Below are 15,000 nucleotides of genomic sequence, written 5' to 3' on the forward strand. Positions count from 1 at the left end.
GTCCGGGAGGCAGACACAGTCACCTCGTTTAAGAGTCGACTTAAGACCTTCCTCTTTGACAGAGCTTATCAGAATCAGAATCAGAAACAGTTTTATTGCCAGGAATGTTTACACAAACGAGGAATTTTTTTTGGCGGAAGGTGCAACATTTGGACATGACAAACAAACAACAATCAACACGACAGAAAGACAACAAGTAATGTGAAAGTGTTTGGGTGTGTGCTTCAAGTGGTGTGTTTTAGTTAAAAGTGTATGTTACACGTGGCGTGTGTTTAAGTGTTTAATTAAAGTGCATGTAATTAAAGTGGCATGTGTGTGGAGGAGGCCTCAAGTTAAAGTGCATGTTAAAGTGACGTGTGTGGAGGAGGCCTCCAGGAGGGAAGAAGAAGGAGGAGGGAGGAGGAAGGAGGAAGAGGAAGGAGCGGGAAGAAGGAGGAGAGAGGAAGGTGGAAGAAGAGGTGGTAGTCCTGGGGGTGACAGTCAGTCAGTCCCAGACTCCATTGATGAGCCCGACTGCCGACGGGAAAAAACTTTTGGTGTGGCGGGAGGTCTTTGTCCTGATGGACCGCAGCCTCCTCCCCGAGGGGAGGGACTCAACAGGAGTGTCCAGGGTGGGAGGGGTCAGCGACAATCTTTCTGGCCCGCTTCAGTGACCTGGAAGTGAACAGGACCTGGAGGGAAGGCAGATTGCAGCCGATAACCCTCTCGGCCGAGCGGATGATGCTCTGCAGCCTGCGCTTGTCTTTGGCTGTGGCTGCAGGGTGCCAGACGGTGATGGAGGAGCAGATGATGGACTCAACGATGGCCGTAGAATTGTACCATCATTCTCCCTGGCAGGTTGAATTTCCTCAGCTGCCTCAGGAAGAACATCCTCTGCTGGGCCTTCTTGGTGATGGAGCCGATGTTCAGCTCCCACTTGAGGTCCTGGGTGATGATGGAGCCCAGGAAGCGGAAGGACTCCACAGCCGACGGGGGAGTCACACAGGATGAGAGGGGCGGGTGGGGCTGCATTCCTCCTGAAATCCACAACCATCTCCACTGTCTTTAGAGCGTTGAGCTCCAGGTTGTTCTGGCTGCACCAGGTCACCAGGTGGTCAGTCTCCCACCTGTGGCGGTCTCGTCCCCACCAGAGATGAGCCCAATGAGGGTGGTGTCATCCGCGAACTTTAGGAGCTTGACGGACTGGTGACTGGAGGTGCAGCTGTTGGTGTACAGGGAGAACAGCAGAGGGGAAAGAACTCAGCCTTGGGGAACCTGTGCTGGTGGTCCGGGAGCCTGAGACGTGTTTCCCCAGCCTCACGTGCTGCTTCCTGTCGGTCAGGAAGTCTGTGATCCACCTGCAGGTGGAGTCGGGCACGTGCAGCTGGGAGAGCTTGTCCTGCAGCAGGGACGGGATGATGGTGTTGAAAGCAGAGCTGAAGTCCACAAACAGGATCCTGGCGTAGGTTCCTGGGGAGTCCAGATGCTGGAGGATGTAGTGAAGGGCCATGTTGACTGTGTCGCCTGCAGACCTGTTGGCTCTGTAGGCGAACTGCAGGGGGTCCAGGAGTGGGTCGGTGATGGTCTTGAGGTGTGACAGGACCAAGCGTTCAAAGGACTTCATGACCACAGAGGTCAGGCGACGGGCCTGTAGTCATTGAGTCCTGTGATCTTGGGTTTTTGGGACGGGATGATGGTGGAGGCCTTGAAGCAGGCTGGAACGTGGCATGTCTCCAGGAGGTGTTGAAGATGTCGGTGAACACCGGAGACAGCTGGTCAGCACAGTGCTTCAGGGTGGAGGGGAGACGGAGTCCGGGCCCGCTGCTTATGCGGGGTTCTGCTTTTAAACAGCCTGTTGACGCTCTTCCAGGATGACGAGGGTCGTCGCTGAGTTGATGGAGGGTGCTCCAGAGGTGTGAGCCCTGATGGGCTGGGGAGGGTGGGCTGATGGTCTGTGGCTTGTTGATGGGGCTGTGGGGATTGTCTCAGGACTGCTCCATTGTCTTTCAAAGCGGCAGTAGAACTCATTGAGCTCGTCTGCCAGAAGCACATTGTTCATGGAGTGGGGTGATTTGGGCCTGTAGTTGGTGATCTGCCTGAGCCTCTCCAGACAGAAGCAGAGTCGTTTGCTGAGAGCTGCTGTTGCAGTTTCTCAGAGTACAGTCGTTAGCATCTCTCACCGCCTTGCTAAACCTGTATTTTGACTCTGTGTACAGGTCCTTGTCCCCACTCCTGAATGCCTGGTCCTTCTGCAGTCTTAGCTTCCTGAGCTCCGCTGTGAACCAGGGTTTGTCGTTGTTATAACTCACCCTGGAGCTGGATGGAATACAGCTGTCCTCACAGAAGCTGATGTAGGAAGTTACAGCCTCTGTGTACTCATCCAGGCTGTTGGTAGCAGTCCTGAAGACATCCCAGTCAGTACAGTCCAAGCACGCCCGTAGATCCTCCAGAGCCTCACTGGTCCACTTCTTGAACTTCCTCACCACAGGTTTGCAGAGCTTTAGTCTCTGCCTGTATGAGGGAATCAGATGAACCATGACGTGGTCAGAGTTTCCCAGTGCAGCTCGAGGGACGGCGTGATAGGCCCTGCTGATTGTTGTGTAGCAGTGGTCCAGAATGCTCTTCTCTCTAGTAGGGCATTTAATTAACTGTCTATATTTAGGAAGTTCGTGGCTGAGGTTTCCTTTGTTAAAATCCCCGAGTACAATAACTAAAGAGTCCGGGTAGGTCCTGAATTAGGGCTGAATCAGGTTCACCTGGTCCAGCCCCTTGATATGCTGCTATAGGCTTATAGCTGCCGGGGGACGTTTTAGGATGCACTGAGTACCTATCTCCTCTTTTTTCTCTCTTTAAGGATGAATTTTCATCTCTCAATCACACGTTACTAACTCTTTCTCCCCGGAGTCCTTTTGACTTCACGTCTCATGGGGTCATCGGACCCTATGAGACGGCATAGATCCTATCTGCTGATGGATCATCGAGGTCTGGGTCGTGGAATTCCTGCTCCTGACTACGCCACTGTCCTGTTGAGACTCCGCCTACTGTTGAGACTCCGCCCACTCCTCCTCCCCACCGCCATCTGCCTGATGGATCGTGGAGGTCTCCATCGTGGAATATGCCTACTATGAACTATTCATACACTCTGTCATATTCATTGAATGTATTTTAACTCTAAATCTGTCCTTCTGGTCACATTACATCTATTGCATCTGTCCATCCTAGGAGAGGGATCCTCCTCTGTTGCTCTCCTCCAGGTTTCTTCCCTTTTTTCCCCCCTGAAGGGTTATTTGGGAGTTTTTCCTGGTCCGATGTGAGGTTTTGGGGCAGGGATGTCTATGTGTACAGATTGTAAAGCACTCCGAGACAAATTTGTAATTTGTGAAATTGGGCTATACAAATAAACTGAATTGAATTGAATTGTGTCTGTGTGTGTGTCTCTCTGTGTGTGTCTGTGTGTGTGTCTGTGCTCAGTCAAAGATTGTGTGCGAGGGAAGCGACGCATCACTCTGTCGGTGCAGGACCGACGACGGGCGGTTTTCTCTTCACACGACCGAGTCTGGGACTCCAGGGTTCTGGTTCTGGAGCAGACGCCACTGAGGCCGTCGACGCATTCGATCCCCGGTTCTTCCACGCGGCTCGTCTTCACGCCGTCGGCACGAGGGACGTGAACTTTACTGGAGGCCGAACTGAGACGGCGTAGAGTTACAGCTAGCTTATTGTAGCCGTTAGCGACACGCAAATAAACGTCTCAATCATACACGACAGCTTCAACACATGAAGCAGAGACTTCTATACAACCAGAGTCGCCCCTGGTGGTCAGGAGAGAGAATGCAGCTTCAACACATGAAGCAGAGACTTCTATACAATCAGAGGAGCCCCCTGGTGGTCAGGAGAGAGAATGCAGCTTCAACACATGAAGCAGAGACTTCTATACAACCAGAGGAGTCGCCCCCCTGGTGGTCAGGAGAGAGAATGCAGCTTTAACACATGAAGCATAGACTTCTATACAACCAGAGGAGTCGCCCCCTGGTGGTCAGGAGAGAGAATGCAGCTTTAACACACGGAGCATAGACTTCTATACAACCAGAGTCTCCCCCTGGTGGTCAGGAGAGAGAAGGCAGGTTATAAAGACACCACAGCATTGGCTTCACTTTCCCGACCCGGCGGCCCAACATGTCTTATGGCCGTCGGGGGGAGGTGACCTCTGACCCTCTCTGGGCCACAGGGGGTCCTTCAGAGTCCTCACTCAACAAACCTCCCCCCCCAGCAGAGAGCAGGGTGAGCAAAGAGCAACGAGCTGTATTTAACCACCGGGGGGGGGGGGGGGCTGACACGGTACTCCCAGCTATGCTGAGTCACTGAAATTAAGACACATTTAGAAAAAGGTGTCTTGTGAGCAGCCTCCTCTTCCTCCTCCTCCTCTTCCTCCTCCTCTCTCCTCTTCCTCCTCCTCCTCCCTCCTGCAGCTAGTGAGGGTGTTGGGGGGGGGGGGTCCCTCACTACCACCCACTCACCTCAGGGACCCCGCAACTTTCCAGTAGCCTACATCCAAAGTAGTATTTGGGGAAACAACCTGTGAGAAATCACAACTGTCTTAGACTTAGACTTAGACTTAGACTTTCTTTATTGTCATTGTTACAGAGAACACGTTCAAAGAACAACGAAATTGAGTAGCAGTCCCCTAGGTGCACTTCAATGTAAAAAAAATAGGAGTACAACTAAAAAATAAGAATAAAAAACAAAATATGTACAGAATTATAACAGAAGTGAGTAAGAGGCATGTCAGTATTGTATACATGGTATACGAAGAATAGAAAAAAGACAACCTTATTTAAAGTGACTCGGCATTTAAAATATGTGCGAACAGTTGTAGTAACATTCCAAGTGTACATTTGGGCATAAGGGCACATTTTTCCTGAGTGGGCATATGTTGTAATTGTTTTCACTTTTTCAATATTGCACATTTGTTCTGTATTGCACATGGTGTATTGCACATTATTTTGACAGATGCAGAGAGGTTCAGGGCCTGTTGAGCACAGTTATTGCTCTCGGATAAAAACTGTCCTTCAGTCTATTTGTTTTTGTGTTCATCGCTCTGTATCGTCTGCCTGAGCGCATGAGTTGAAAGTGGCAGTGTCCTGGGTGGGAGGGGTCTTTCAGGATGCTATGGGCTTTCTTCAGGCAGCGGGTGTTGTAGAGTTCAGTCAGGGCGGGGAGGGGGCATCCAATTATTTTCTGAGCGGTGTTCACGACCCTCTGAGCGCCTTCCTCTCTGCAGCCGTGCAGCTCCAGAACCACACACAGATGCAGTATGTCAGGATGCTTTCAATAGAGCACCGATAGAATGACACTAGCAGCTCCTGTGTGAGGTGATTTTTCCTGAGGACTCTCAGGAAGTACAGTCTCTGGTGTGCCTTCTTGATGGTGGCTGAGGTGTTGGTGCTCCAGGTAAGGTGTTCTTCGAGGTGTACGCCCAGGAATCGGAAGTTGGAGGCTCTTCCACATTGTCTCCACTGATGACCAGGGGCTGAAAGTCTGTTTTTTTCCTCCTGAAATCGACAATCAGCTCCTTGGTTTTGGAGGTGTTCAGGGCCAGGTTGTTCTCTGTGCACCACCCTGCCAGCCTCTCCACCTCGTTCCTGCACGCCGACTCATCTCCTCCTGAGATGAGCCCCACTATGGTGGTGTCGTCCATGAACTTGATGACCGAGTTGCTGGAGTGTGCGGGGTGCAGTCGTGTGTGTAGAGGAGTAGAGTAGAGGACTCAGCACGCAGCCCTGTGGAGAGCCGATGCTGAGGTTTAGGTTTGAGGAGGTGTGGCAACCCATCCTCACCCTCTGGGGACGGTCAGACAAATAGTCCATTATCCATTTGCATATTGAGCTTGATAGTCCCAGATCTAATAGTTTGGACACCAGTCTCTCAGGAATGATGGTGTTAAATGCCGAGCTGTAGTCCACAAAGAGCAGCCTCAGTAGCTCCCCCTCTGTTCCAGGTGGCTCAGAGTGGAGTGCAGAGCTGTGGCGATGGCGTCCTCCGTGGACCTGTTTGTTCTGTAGGCGAACTGGTGAGGGTCAAACCCGGGAGGTAGAGCTGAGGTGATGTGTATCTTGATCAGTTTCTCAAAGCACTTTGTGATGATGGGTGTGAGTGCTACTGGGCGTGTCGTTAAGGCAGGTGATGGAGTTCTTTTCGGCACCGGAATGATTGTGGAAGTCTTCATGCATGGTGGGACGACAGCCTGAGAGAGTGATTGGTTGTAGATCTTGGTAAAGACCCCAGCCAGCTGGTCTGCACATTCTCTCAGTACTTGTCCTGGAACACCGTCTGGGCCTGTGGCCTTCCTCGGGTTCACCGTTCTCAGCATGCGCCTCACCTCGTGCTCCTCTACGATGAGAGTGTGGCTGCTGTGAGGTGCAGGCGGGGTGGGGGGGCTGGGGGGTTGATGTGGCTGCAGGACGCTCTCTGTCGAAGCGAGCGAAGAAGCCGTTTAGCTCCTCCGCTCTGGAGGCGTCACCGTCAGCTGTTGATTTGCTGGGTCTTAAGTTTGTGATATGCTGTATTCCCTGCCATACTTTTCTGGTGTTATTGCTCCGTAGGTAGTCCTCGATCTTGCTTTTATAGTCCGCCTTGGCCTCTCTAATTCCTCTCTTTAGTTTGGCCCTGGCGGCACTGTAACGCTCCTGGTCACCTTCCTTGAAGGCTGTGTCTCTCTCTTTGAGTAGGCCTTTCACTTCTCTGGTCATCCAGGGCTTCCGGTTTGGGTAGACACGGATACGCTTGTCCTCTGTGACTGTGTCCATGCAGTGTGTAATGTAGCATAGGACCGCTGCTGTGTGCTGTTCCAGGTCCCTGTCTTCAAAGACCGACCAGTCTGTCTTCGCAAAGCAGTCCTGTAGCCGTTCCATGGCGCCCTCTGGCCAAGTTTTCACTGTTTTGTTGATTTTGGGGGCGCTTTTCCTGATTGGTGTGTATGCCGGTGTTAGGATCAGGGACATGTGATCAGACCGATCCAAATGGGGCAGCTGTCTGGCTCTGTAGCCATTTTTGATGTTTGTGTACACCTTGTCCAGTGTATTTTTTCCCCTTGTGGCACACTTCACGTGCTGGTATAACTTAGGGAGCACTGTCTTTAGATTAGTCTGATTAAAATCCCCCCCTATGATGTGGACAGCGTCAGGGTATCTGCTTTGTTGTGCGCTGATGGAGCCGTGTAACAAACCTAGCGCCGAGCTAGCATTAGCATCAGGGGCTATGTAAACAGATGTTATCAAGACGGCTGAGTGCTCTCTGGCCAGGTGAAAGGGTCGGCATTTGACTGTGATATACTCCAGATCTTTGGAGCAGTGGCTGCTTACCAATTTGGAGTCTGAAGACCAGTCGTTGTTAATGTAGATTAATAATCCACCGCCGCATGTTTTCCCTGTAGCCATAGCGTCTCTGTCTTGTCTGTGCATTGTGTAGCCTTGTAGCTCGATGCTAGCGTCCGGTATGCCAGCAGTTAGCCAACTCTCTGTTATGATCAGCACACAGCTGTTCCCCGTCTTCGTTTCAACACGGAGCCTTAATTCATCCATCTTGTTTGCTAGCGACCTCACGTTAGCCAGGAATAGGCTCGGTATCGCTGGTCTGTGTGGGTCTCGCTTCAGTCTGTTTAGCGGACCACCCCTGTCTCCACGGCGCTTCCTTCGCCGCCGTCTTTTGATGGTAGGTAACGTTAGCCATTGTGAGCCGGGGGGTCGCGCCAGTGCTGAGGGAATGTTTTCCCGGCTTGTAAACTCCGCCGAAATTGTCTGCTCGCATTTCAGACCTATTTCCAACAGGTCCTGTCGGCTAAAACTAACCTTCGCCCAGCAGGTTACTGTTTGGGCTAATAAAAAAACACACAAATAAACAAAAAAAAATGCACCTAAACGGGACCGACGAGACTTTGCGACTGAGCGCGCCGCCATTTTACAGTCTGTGTGTGTCTGTCTGTCTGTCTGTGTGTCTGTGTGTGTGTCTGTATGTGTGTGTATGTGTCTGTGTGTGTCTGTGTGTGTGTGTGTCTGTCTGTGTGTGTGTGTTTGTGTGTGTGTGTCTGTCTGTCTGTCTGTCTGTGTGTCTGTGTGTGTGTGTATGTGTCTGTGTGTGTGTCTGTCTGTCTGTGTGTGTCTGTGTGTGTCTGTGTGTGTGTGTATGTGTCTGTGTGTGTGTGTGTGTCTGTGTGTGTGTGTTTGTGTCTGTCTGTCTGTCTGTGTGTGTGTCTGTGTGTGTGTGTATGTGTCTGTGTGTGTCTGTCTGTCTGTCTGTCTGTGTGTGTGTCTGTGTGTGTCTGTGTGTGTGTGTTTGTGTGTGTGTGTGTGTGTGTGTGTGTCTGTGTGTAAACAGGAGAAAGCTCTACAGCCTACGGAAGCCTGTGAGGATCATGTGACTGATGAGGACTTCAGTCAAATAATAATGTGGTTTTTTATCCTGCCACCTGCAGCTCCACAGGCTCAGTGGAGGAGGAGGAGAAAAAAATGGTCGAAAGAAAAGGAAAAGAAAATCGGATTTCAGGGGAAAGAAGTCAACCACTGCAAAACAGATGAGCGTCTCCCCAGCGGCGCGCGCAGCTCCCCGGGGGTCTGCTCCGCACATCTCCCGGTGATCGGAGCTCCAACCGGGGGGACGCGACCCCCCCCCCCGGTCCAGCGGCGGAGGGACATGTCCTCCACCACCTCCACCCAAACACACCGCCGGCGGAGGCGAACAAAAGAATTCACGTTGAATGTGAACAGAAACGTCAGACTGCGAGGTCACGTGTTGGGGTTCGGTTTATTTTTGGATTCGCGTGTCTGAGTCATGCCCCCCCCTCCCCCCCTCTCTCTGACCACCGCGGTGGCTTCAAACGATGCGCACCGCTTCCTCTCCCGCGGCTCCTTCTGCGCCGCTAAATACCTAAAACTCCACCTTCCCCCCCCCCTCGCGGGGCTCGAGTCTCACCGTGTCGACGCTCCCCGGCGGCGCGGCGGTGGCCAGAGTCTGGACCGCGGCGGGCGGCTGCTCGGCTCCCTCCGACGCCATGTTCGTCCTGTCCGCTCCGAGCGACGCGCATCCGGCGCTGCGCAACTATCGCGCTGCTGAGCGCAAATCACGCCACGCGCGCGGCATTTGGGAAAGAGGAGAGAGAGAGATAGATGACAAATAGAAGAGGGAGGTCGGTTCCTGGTGAAGCCCTCGGGGGGGGGGGGGCGGGGGGGGGCGTGGAAGAGAGAGAGAGAGAGAGACCCAACCCCAGATGCGAGGCCCCCGGTGCGCCCCGACCGGAGAGGCGGTGCTGCTGCGGCCCGGAACCGGGAGACTGACAGCAGCATTTGTCGGAGCCGTAAAATAACCCTTAGGTGGGGACCCGAAGAGACCCGAAGCCCCACCAATATTAATATTAAAAACAACAAATATAACTTTGAAAATCACTCAATTGCTGTTTTTTATTTTTATTGTATCTATTGAATTGAAAATCATTCATGCTTTATCATACTCTTTTAAAAAAGGTGAATGTATTGTAAATGTAAGTGAAATGAATCAAAGACTTTATAACAAAATATAACTTATTTTTTTAAATCTTATTGTATTTCATTGTATTTATTAAATTGTGGCGTTTGAGGATTATGATGCTGATCCGCCCAGAAGGAGGTCATTAAATCCCTATTTAGGTCAAAGGTCAACGTTCACGAGAGAATGTCAACGTAACATAAAGACTGGACTCGGACTCAAAGACGCGAGACCTGGACTCAGACTCTAGCTCCAAGACCCCCCCCCCCCCCCCCCACACACACACACACACAATGACTCCTCTCTGTGGGAGGGCAGCCAGGCGGCCATCACTGGGTCCTGTGTGCCGGGCAGCGAGCCCCGGATCCCACATCCTGGCCAGAGCTTCAAAAGGAGAGGATGTGACTCCACTGACAGAGAGACAGAGAGAGAGAGAGAGCTGGGATCTGGGCCACGGCTCGTCTGATTGTCCCCGAGTGGGAGCTGAACCAGAGCTCTGTTCGGTCCCCATCGCGCTGATCTGGAGTCAGCGCTGCTTCACTCTCTCTCTCCCTCCCTCTCTCTGTAAAATTAATATAAATAAACTTCTTATCCACCAATATTACACATTTAATAATCCCTATTGTTTATATTAATTGTATCATTCTCCTATTGTCCTCTTACATCAAACTCTGGTCATTTAATACAAATTATCCTTAAAAATAAAATAAATAGAATAAATTAAATATTCACTGTGAAGAACAATGAATCACGAGCGTCGACAGTCGAGACATTAACATTTATTCAGACGAGCCGGAGACAAATAAAAAGAACATTTTGAATATTTTCATCATTTAAAAACATAAAACTCTGTCATTAACTTAACGGGATAATAAGGGTTTCTGAAGACAGGGTCCAGGTCTCCAGGGTCAGAAGGACAGGTTGATGAGCGGAGCGACGTTCTCTCTCTTCTCGTCTGGACTCCACTTGATGAGCGGAGAGCTCAAGTCGATCAGCTGAGGGACCAAAACACAGAATTTAGAGTTTGAAGACGATGGTGTCATTGTTATTAGTGTTATCTTTATTTAAATAATTGTAATGTCCTAAATATTTTATTAATTACATTATAATCAAATAAATGGAGCAATTCAATTATTTATATAAATAACAGTAATAATGTCTAAAAGCTATATCTAAATAAAAGCTATTTTTATTTATTAAAAAACAAGCCAGACATGCATTATTTTATTAATTAAATTATAATAAAAATAAATGTTTGGTGTGTTTTTTAAGCAATACAAATAGCTTGTATTTAGATATAGTTTTTAGATATATATAATATATTTGTATTGCTAATTTCTTTTATTATAATTTAATAATAAAATAATGCGTGTCCGGTGTGTTTTATAAATATAAACAGCTTGATTTAAAAAACGTTTTAAGACATTATTATGACTATTATTTTTATAAATAATTGTATTGCGCAATTATATTATTAGAATTTAATAATAAAATAATACATGTCTGGTGTGTTTTAATGAATAAAAACAGCTTATATTTAGAGATAGTTTTAAGATGTTATTATTACTATTATTGATATAAATAATTGTATTGCTCCAATTATATATTATATTTTAAATAATACTGCAATAATATAAGTTATAAATTAAGAATGCGTGTTTGGTGCATTTAATAAATAAAAAACACTCGCATATAAAGAGTTTTAAGATGTACTATCATTACTAACATTATATAAATAATTGTATTGCTCCAATAATATCATGAATATGCATGTCTGGTGTGTTTATTTAATAAATAACAGCTTGTATTTAAAGACCATTTTAAGTCATAATTATTCCTATAATTATATTTCTCCAATTATATTATAATTTAATAATAAGAAAATAATGCAGGTCTGGTGTGTTTAATAAACAGCTTGTATTTAGAGAGTTTTAAGATATATTTATATAAATAATTGTATTGCTCCAATTATATGATTATAATTTAACAATAATAATGAAGTAACGAGTGTCTGGTGTGTTTATTAAATAAATACAGCTTGTATTTAAAAACATGATTAGTACTACTATGATTATATAAATAATTGTATTATCTCAAGAATATTATATTATTTAATAAGAATAATTATAAACAATTATATTACTATTAAATAAGAATAATTAAAAACATTATAATTACTTAATAAAAGTTTCAACTCTTAAGTCTCTTATATATATTTTTACTCTCTAATTATATCTTCCAGGCCGATGAGGTCATTATCAAATAATCCATTCACTCTGTAGTTTACCGTATGAAAACTGACCCGGCGGGGGAACCGGGTTCTGGGTACGAACACCTAGAACCGGGCGGCGCTCACCTGAGAGGCGGAGCAGGTCTTGTTGCCGCCGGTCCGCATCAGGTCCGGCGTGTTGGTCAAGTCGATGAGCAGCTTCTCCTGAGGCCGCGGGGCCGGAGCCGGAAGATCCAACAGGAGCACCTGAGGAGGAGGGAACCGGAGGTCTGAGAGGGCTGAGGGTCTGGGGGGGTCTGTGGGGGGTCTGTGAAGGTCCGAGAGGGTCTGAGAGGTTCTGGGGGGGTCTGAGAGGGTCTTTGAGGGTCTCTGGGGGGGTCTGTGAAGGTCTGTGGGGGTCTGGGAGAACACGATCAACCAATGGTATGAATGGAAAAGCTGAGCACTAGATGTCATGCTCACAAACTACTTTAGTGTCTCTGTAAAGTAGGAAAAGCGTAATGAAGAGACAAAGGTTCCAAATCCTGCGTGTGACCTCTGACCTCCTGCATGTGACCTCTGACCTCCTGCGTGTGACCTCCTGTGTGTGACCTCTGACCTCCTGCATGTGACCTCTGACCTCCTGCGTGTGACCTCTGACCTCCTGCGTGTGACCTCCTGTGTGTGACCTCTGACCTCCTGCGTGTGACCTCTTGTGTGTGACCTCTGACCTCCTGCGTGTGACCTCCTGTGTGTGACCTCTGACCTCCTGCGTGTGACCTCCTGTGTGTGACCTCTGACCTCCTGCGTGTGACCTCTAACCTCGTGTGTGACCTCTGACCTCCTGTCTGTGACCTCCTGTATGTGACCTCTGACCTCCTGTGTGTTGCTTTCCTCCTCTGTGGGTTCCAGTTCGATCAGGTTCTTGCTGGGCTCTGATCCGCCCTGATCTGTGCTTCCTGATTGGTCAGCAGTCTGTGGAGGGGGGCTGGCGGGGGGCAGGGCAGCAGGTGGCTCCTCCTCCTCGAGACAGAAGGGGTGGACATCCACAAGCTCCGCCTCTTGTGTGTCTGCAGGGGTGGGGCTACACAGAAACAACAACAACACGGCAATGAACAACCAAGTGAGACCTCACGTCTTTCCCATCGGTCGAACCGGCTGTTCCTATTGGTCGACGGCGGTTCGAGGCGTGTTTTCACCTGCAGCTTTTCTCGCTCCTGCCGGCCGAGGCGGGGTCAAAGGTGGGCGGCGGCGGCCTGGTCGGCGTGGCAACGGGGATGGAGGACATCCTGCGCCTCACCGGGGTGGGCAGGGCCGAGGGCCGCCGTGACCTGCAGCCGCCAGCAGAGGGCGTCTGAGGAAGACTGCGGGAGAGGGAGGAAGAATGTAAACAAAGAAACTTCAAACTTCAGCTTCCGATCCCGAGAGCACGTCGTCTTCCAAACTGAAGCGACGGAAACTACTTTACGAATCACATTTATCCGAGGGGTCCTTGAACACATCATACGTAACAAACGCAGTGAACTGCAGCCTGCTGAAGTTGTAGAATATATAATATATCTATTTATTTTTTTAGCACGCGTTTTTAACATTGGTAACTTTTGTCTATAGAGATGTCAAATATGTGTAAATTAAATTATCAGGAGAAATTTACGACGGTTGTAGAATTGATTGTGAAGTTTTTCTTGGACTCTTGTGGATTATTATTATATCAGACTGTTTTCAAAGGTTTCATTGATCAGCCGAGTGAAGCATCAAGTGTCACCATGATGATGTCACCATGATGTTATTATTAGAGATGCACCGATCAGGTTTTTGGTGCCGATCACCGATCACTGAAATCAGTATCTGCCGATCACCGATAATACCGATCACCGATCACGGTGTCGATTGAAGCATTCTATTTATTGTGTAGCATTATTGCTATGAGGACTATGAGGAAATACATATATAAAGCACCTCAAACATTAAATTACAGATTTCTTTAAACATTTAGGACTTTTACTTTGAAAAATGTCCTAATTGATACATTAAAATTGATTGATTGCTATTGTAGGGGATTTCAGATATGTATGGAACACATCTGCATTATTCATTTCCTGGAACTCTTGGGGAAATCTATAGACAGGACTTTTTTTAACATACAAAAGTCTGACTTATTTTGATAAACTCTTCCTTGGTCCAGTAAAAATGTTTTAATGTTAGCATAATTTAAGCTAAATCTCAGAAACGATCTATAAAGATACAAAATCAGTTCATTGTTTACTTTTATATGTTAGTGTATGATTTGTCGTCATCTTATTTTGAAAAACGGATGTTGTTTCACGTGGTTCTTTCCGCTAACTTTGCAAAACCGGATGTTGTCACTTAAATCCTTCCGCTAACGTGATCAAACCCCTCTTTGCTCCCGATGGAATGTGTTATAGTTAGGGCTGAATCAGGTTTGCCCTGGTCCAGCCCCTTGATATGCTGCTATAGGCTTATAGCTGCCGGGGGAAGTTTTAGGATGCACTGAGTACCTATCTCCTCTTTTTTCTCTCCTTAAGGATGAATTTTCATCTCTCAATCACACGTTACTAACTCTGCTTTCTCCCCGGAAGTCCTTTTGACTTTACGTCTCATGGGGTCATCGGACCCTATGAGACGGCATAGATCCTATCTGCCTGATGGATCGTCTGGGTCGTGGAATTCCTGCTCCTGACTACGCCACTGTCCTGTTGAGACTCCGCCCACTCCTCCCCACCGCCATCTGCCTGATGGATCGTGGAGGTCTCCATCGTGGAATATGCCTACTATGAACTATTCATACACTCTGTCATATTCATTGAATGTATTTTAACTCTAAATCTGTCCTTCTGTACACATTACATCTATTGCATCTGTCCATCCTAGGAGAGGGATCCTCCTCTGTTGCTCTCCTCCAGGTTTCTTCCCTTTTTTCCCCCTGAAGGGTTATTTGGGAGTTTTTCCTGGTCCGATGTGAGGTTTTGGGGCAGGGATGTCTATGTGTACAGATTGTAAAGCACTCCGAGACAAATTTGTAATTTGTGAAATTGGGCTATACAAATAAACTGAACTGAACTGAACTGTTTAGCGTGAGCATCTCTAGGGGCTCAGAGCCTCAGACATGTGAGAGTCGGCTGAGTCGACCCAGAGATTCAACTCGGGGGACGGGGACGCCGCTCGGTGGGGAGGATCCCCTCTGACCTCTGACTCTGCGGCCCTCGCCGGGCGCATCGTCTCCGTTGCGCCGCGATTGAAACGTCTGATAGTTCTCGCAGATGTTACGTCATCTGCGA

General features: G+C 48.2%; 2 protein-coding genes across 2 annotated transcripts in view; both read right to left on the minus strand.

Annotated features, from left to right (window-relative positions):
- Positions 1-9,149, minus strand: part of cttnbp2 (cortactin binding protein 2) — a 64,821-nt gene extending 55,672 nt beyond the window's left edge. Inside the window, 1 exon segment of the mRNA XM_056415657.1 lies at positions 8,944-9,149. Within this exon segment, the coding sequence (XP_056271632.1) occupies positions 8,944-9,024 (81 nt within the window). The 5' untranslated portion in view covers positions 9,025-9,149.
- A 1,102-nt stretch (positions 9,150-10,251) lies between these two features.
- The window catches only part of gtse1 (G-2 and S-phase expressed 1), a 12,006-nt gene continuing 7,257 nt past the window's right edge, over positions 10,252-15,000 (minus strand). The window contains exons 9-12 of the mRNA XM_056415658.1: positions 12,901-13,065; positions 12,578-12,785; positions 11,849-11,968; positions 10,252-10,487 (exon numbers count right to left, since the gene is read on the minus strand). Of these exons, the coding sequence (XP_056271633.1) occupies positions 10,401-10,487; positions 11,849-11,968; positions 12,578-12,785; positions 12,901-13,065 (580 nt within the window). The 3' untranslated portion in view covers positions 10,252-10,400. The remainder of the gene's footprint in view (positions 10,488-11,848; positions 11,969-12,577; positions 12,786-12,900; positions 13,066-15,000) is intronic.

Source organism: Pseudoliparis swirei, chromosome 6, assembly GCF_029220125.1.
Source record: "Pseudoliparis swirei isolate HS2019 ecotype Mariana Trench chromosome 6, NWPU_hadal_v1, whole genome shotgun sequence".
Taxonomy (NCBI): Eukaryota; Metazoa; Chordata; class Actinopteri; order Perciformes; family Liparidae; genus Pseudoliparis; species Pseudoliparis swirei.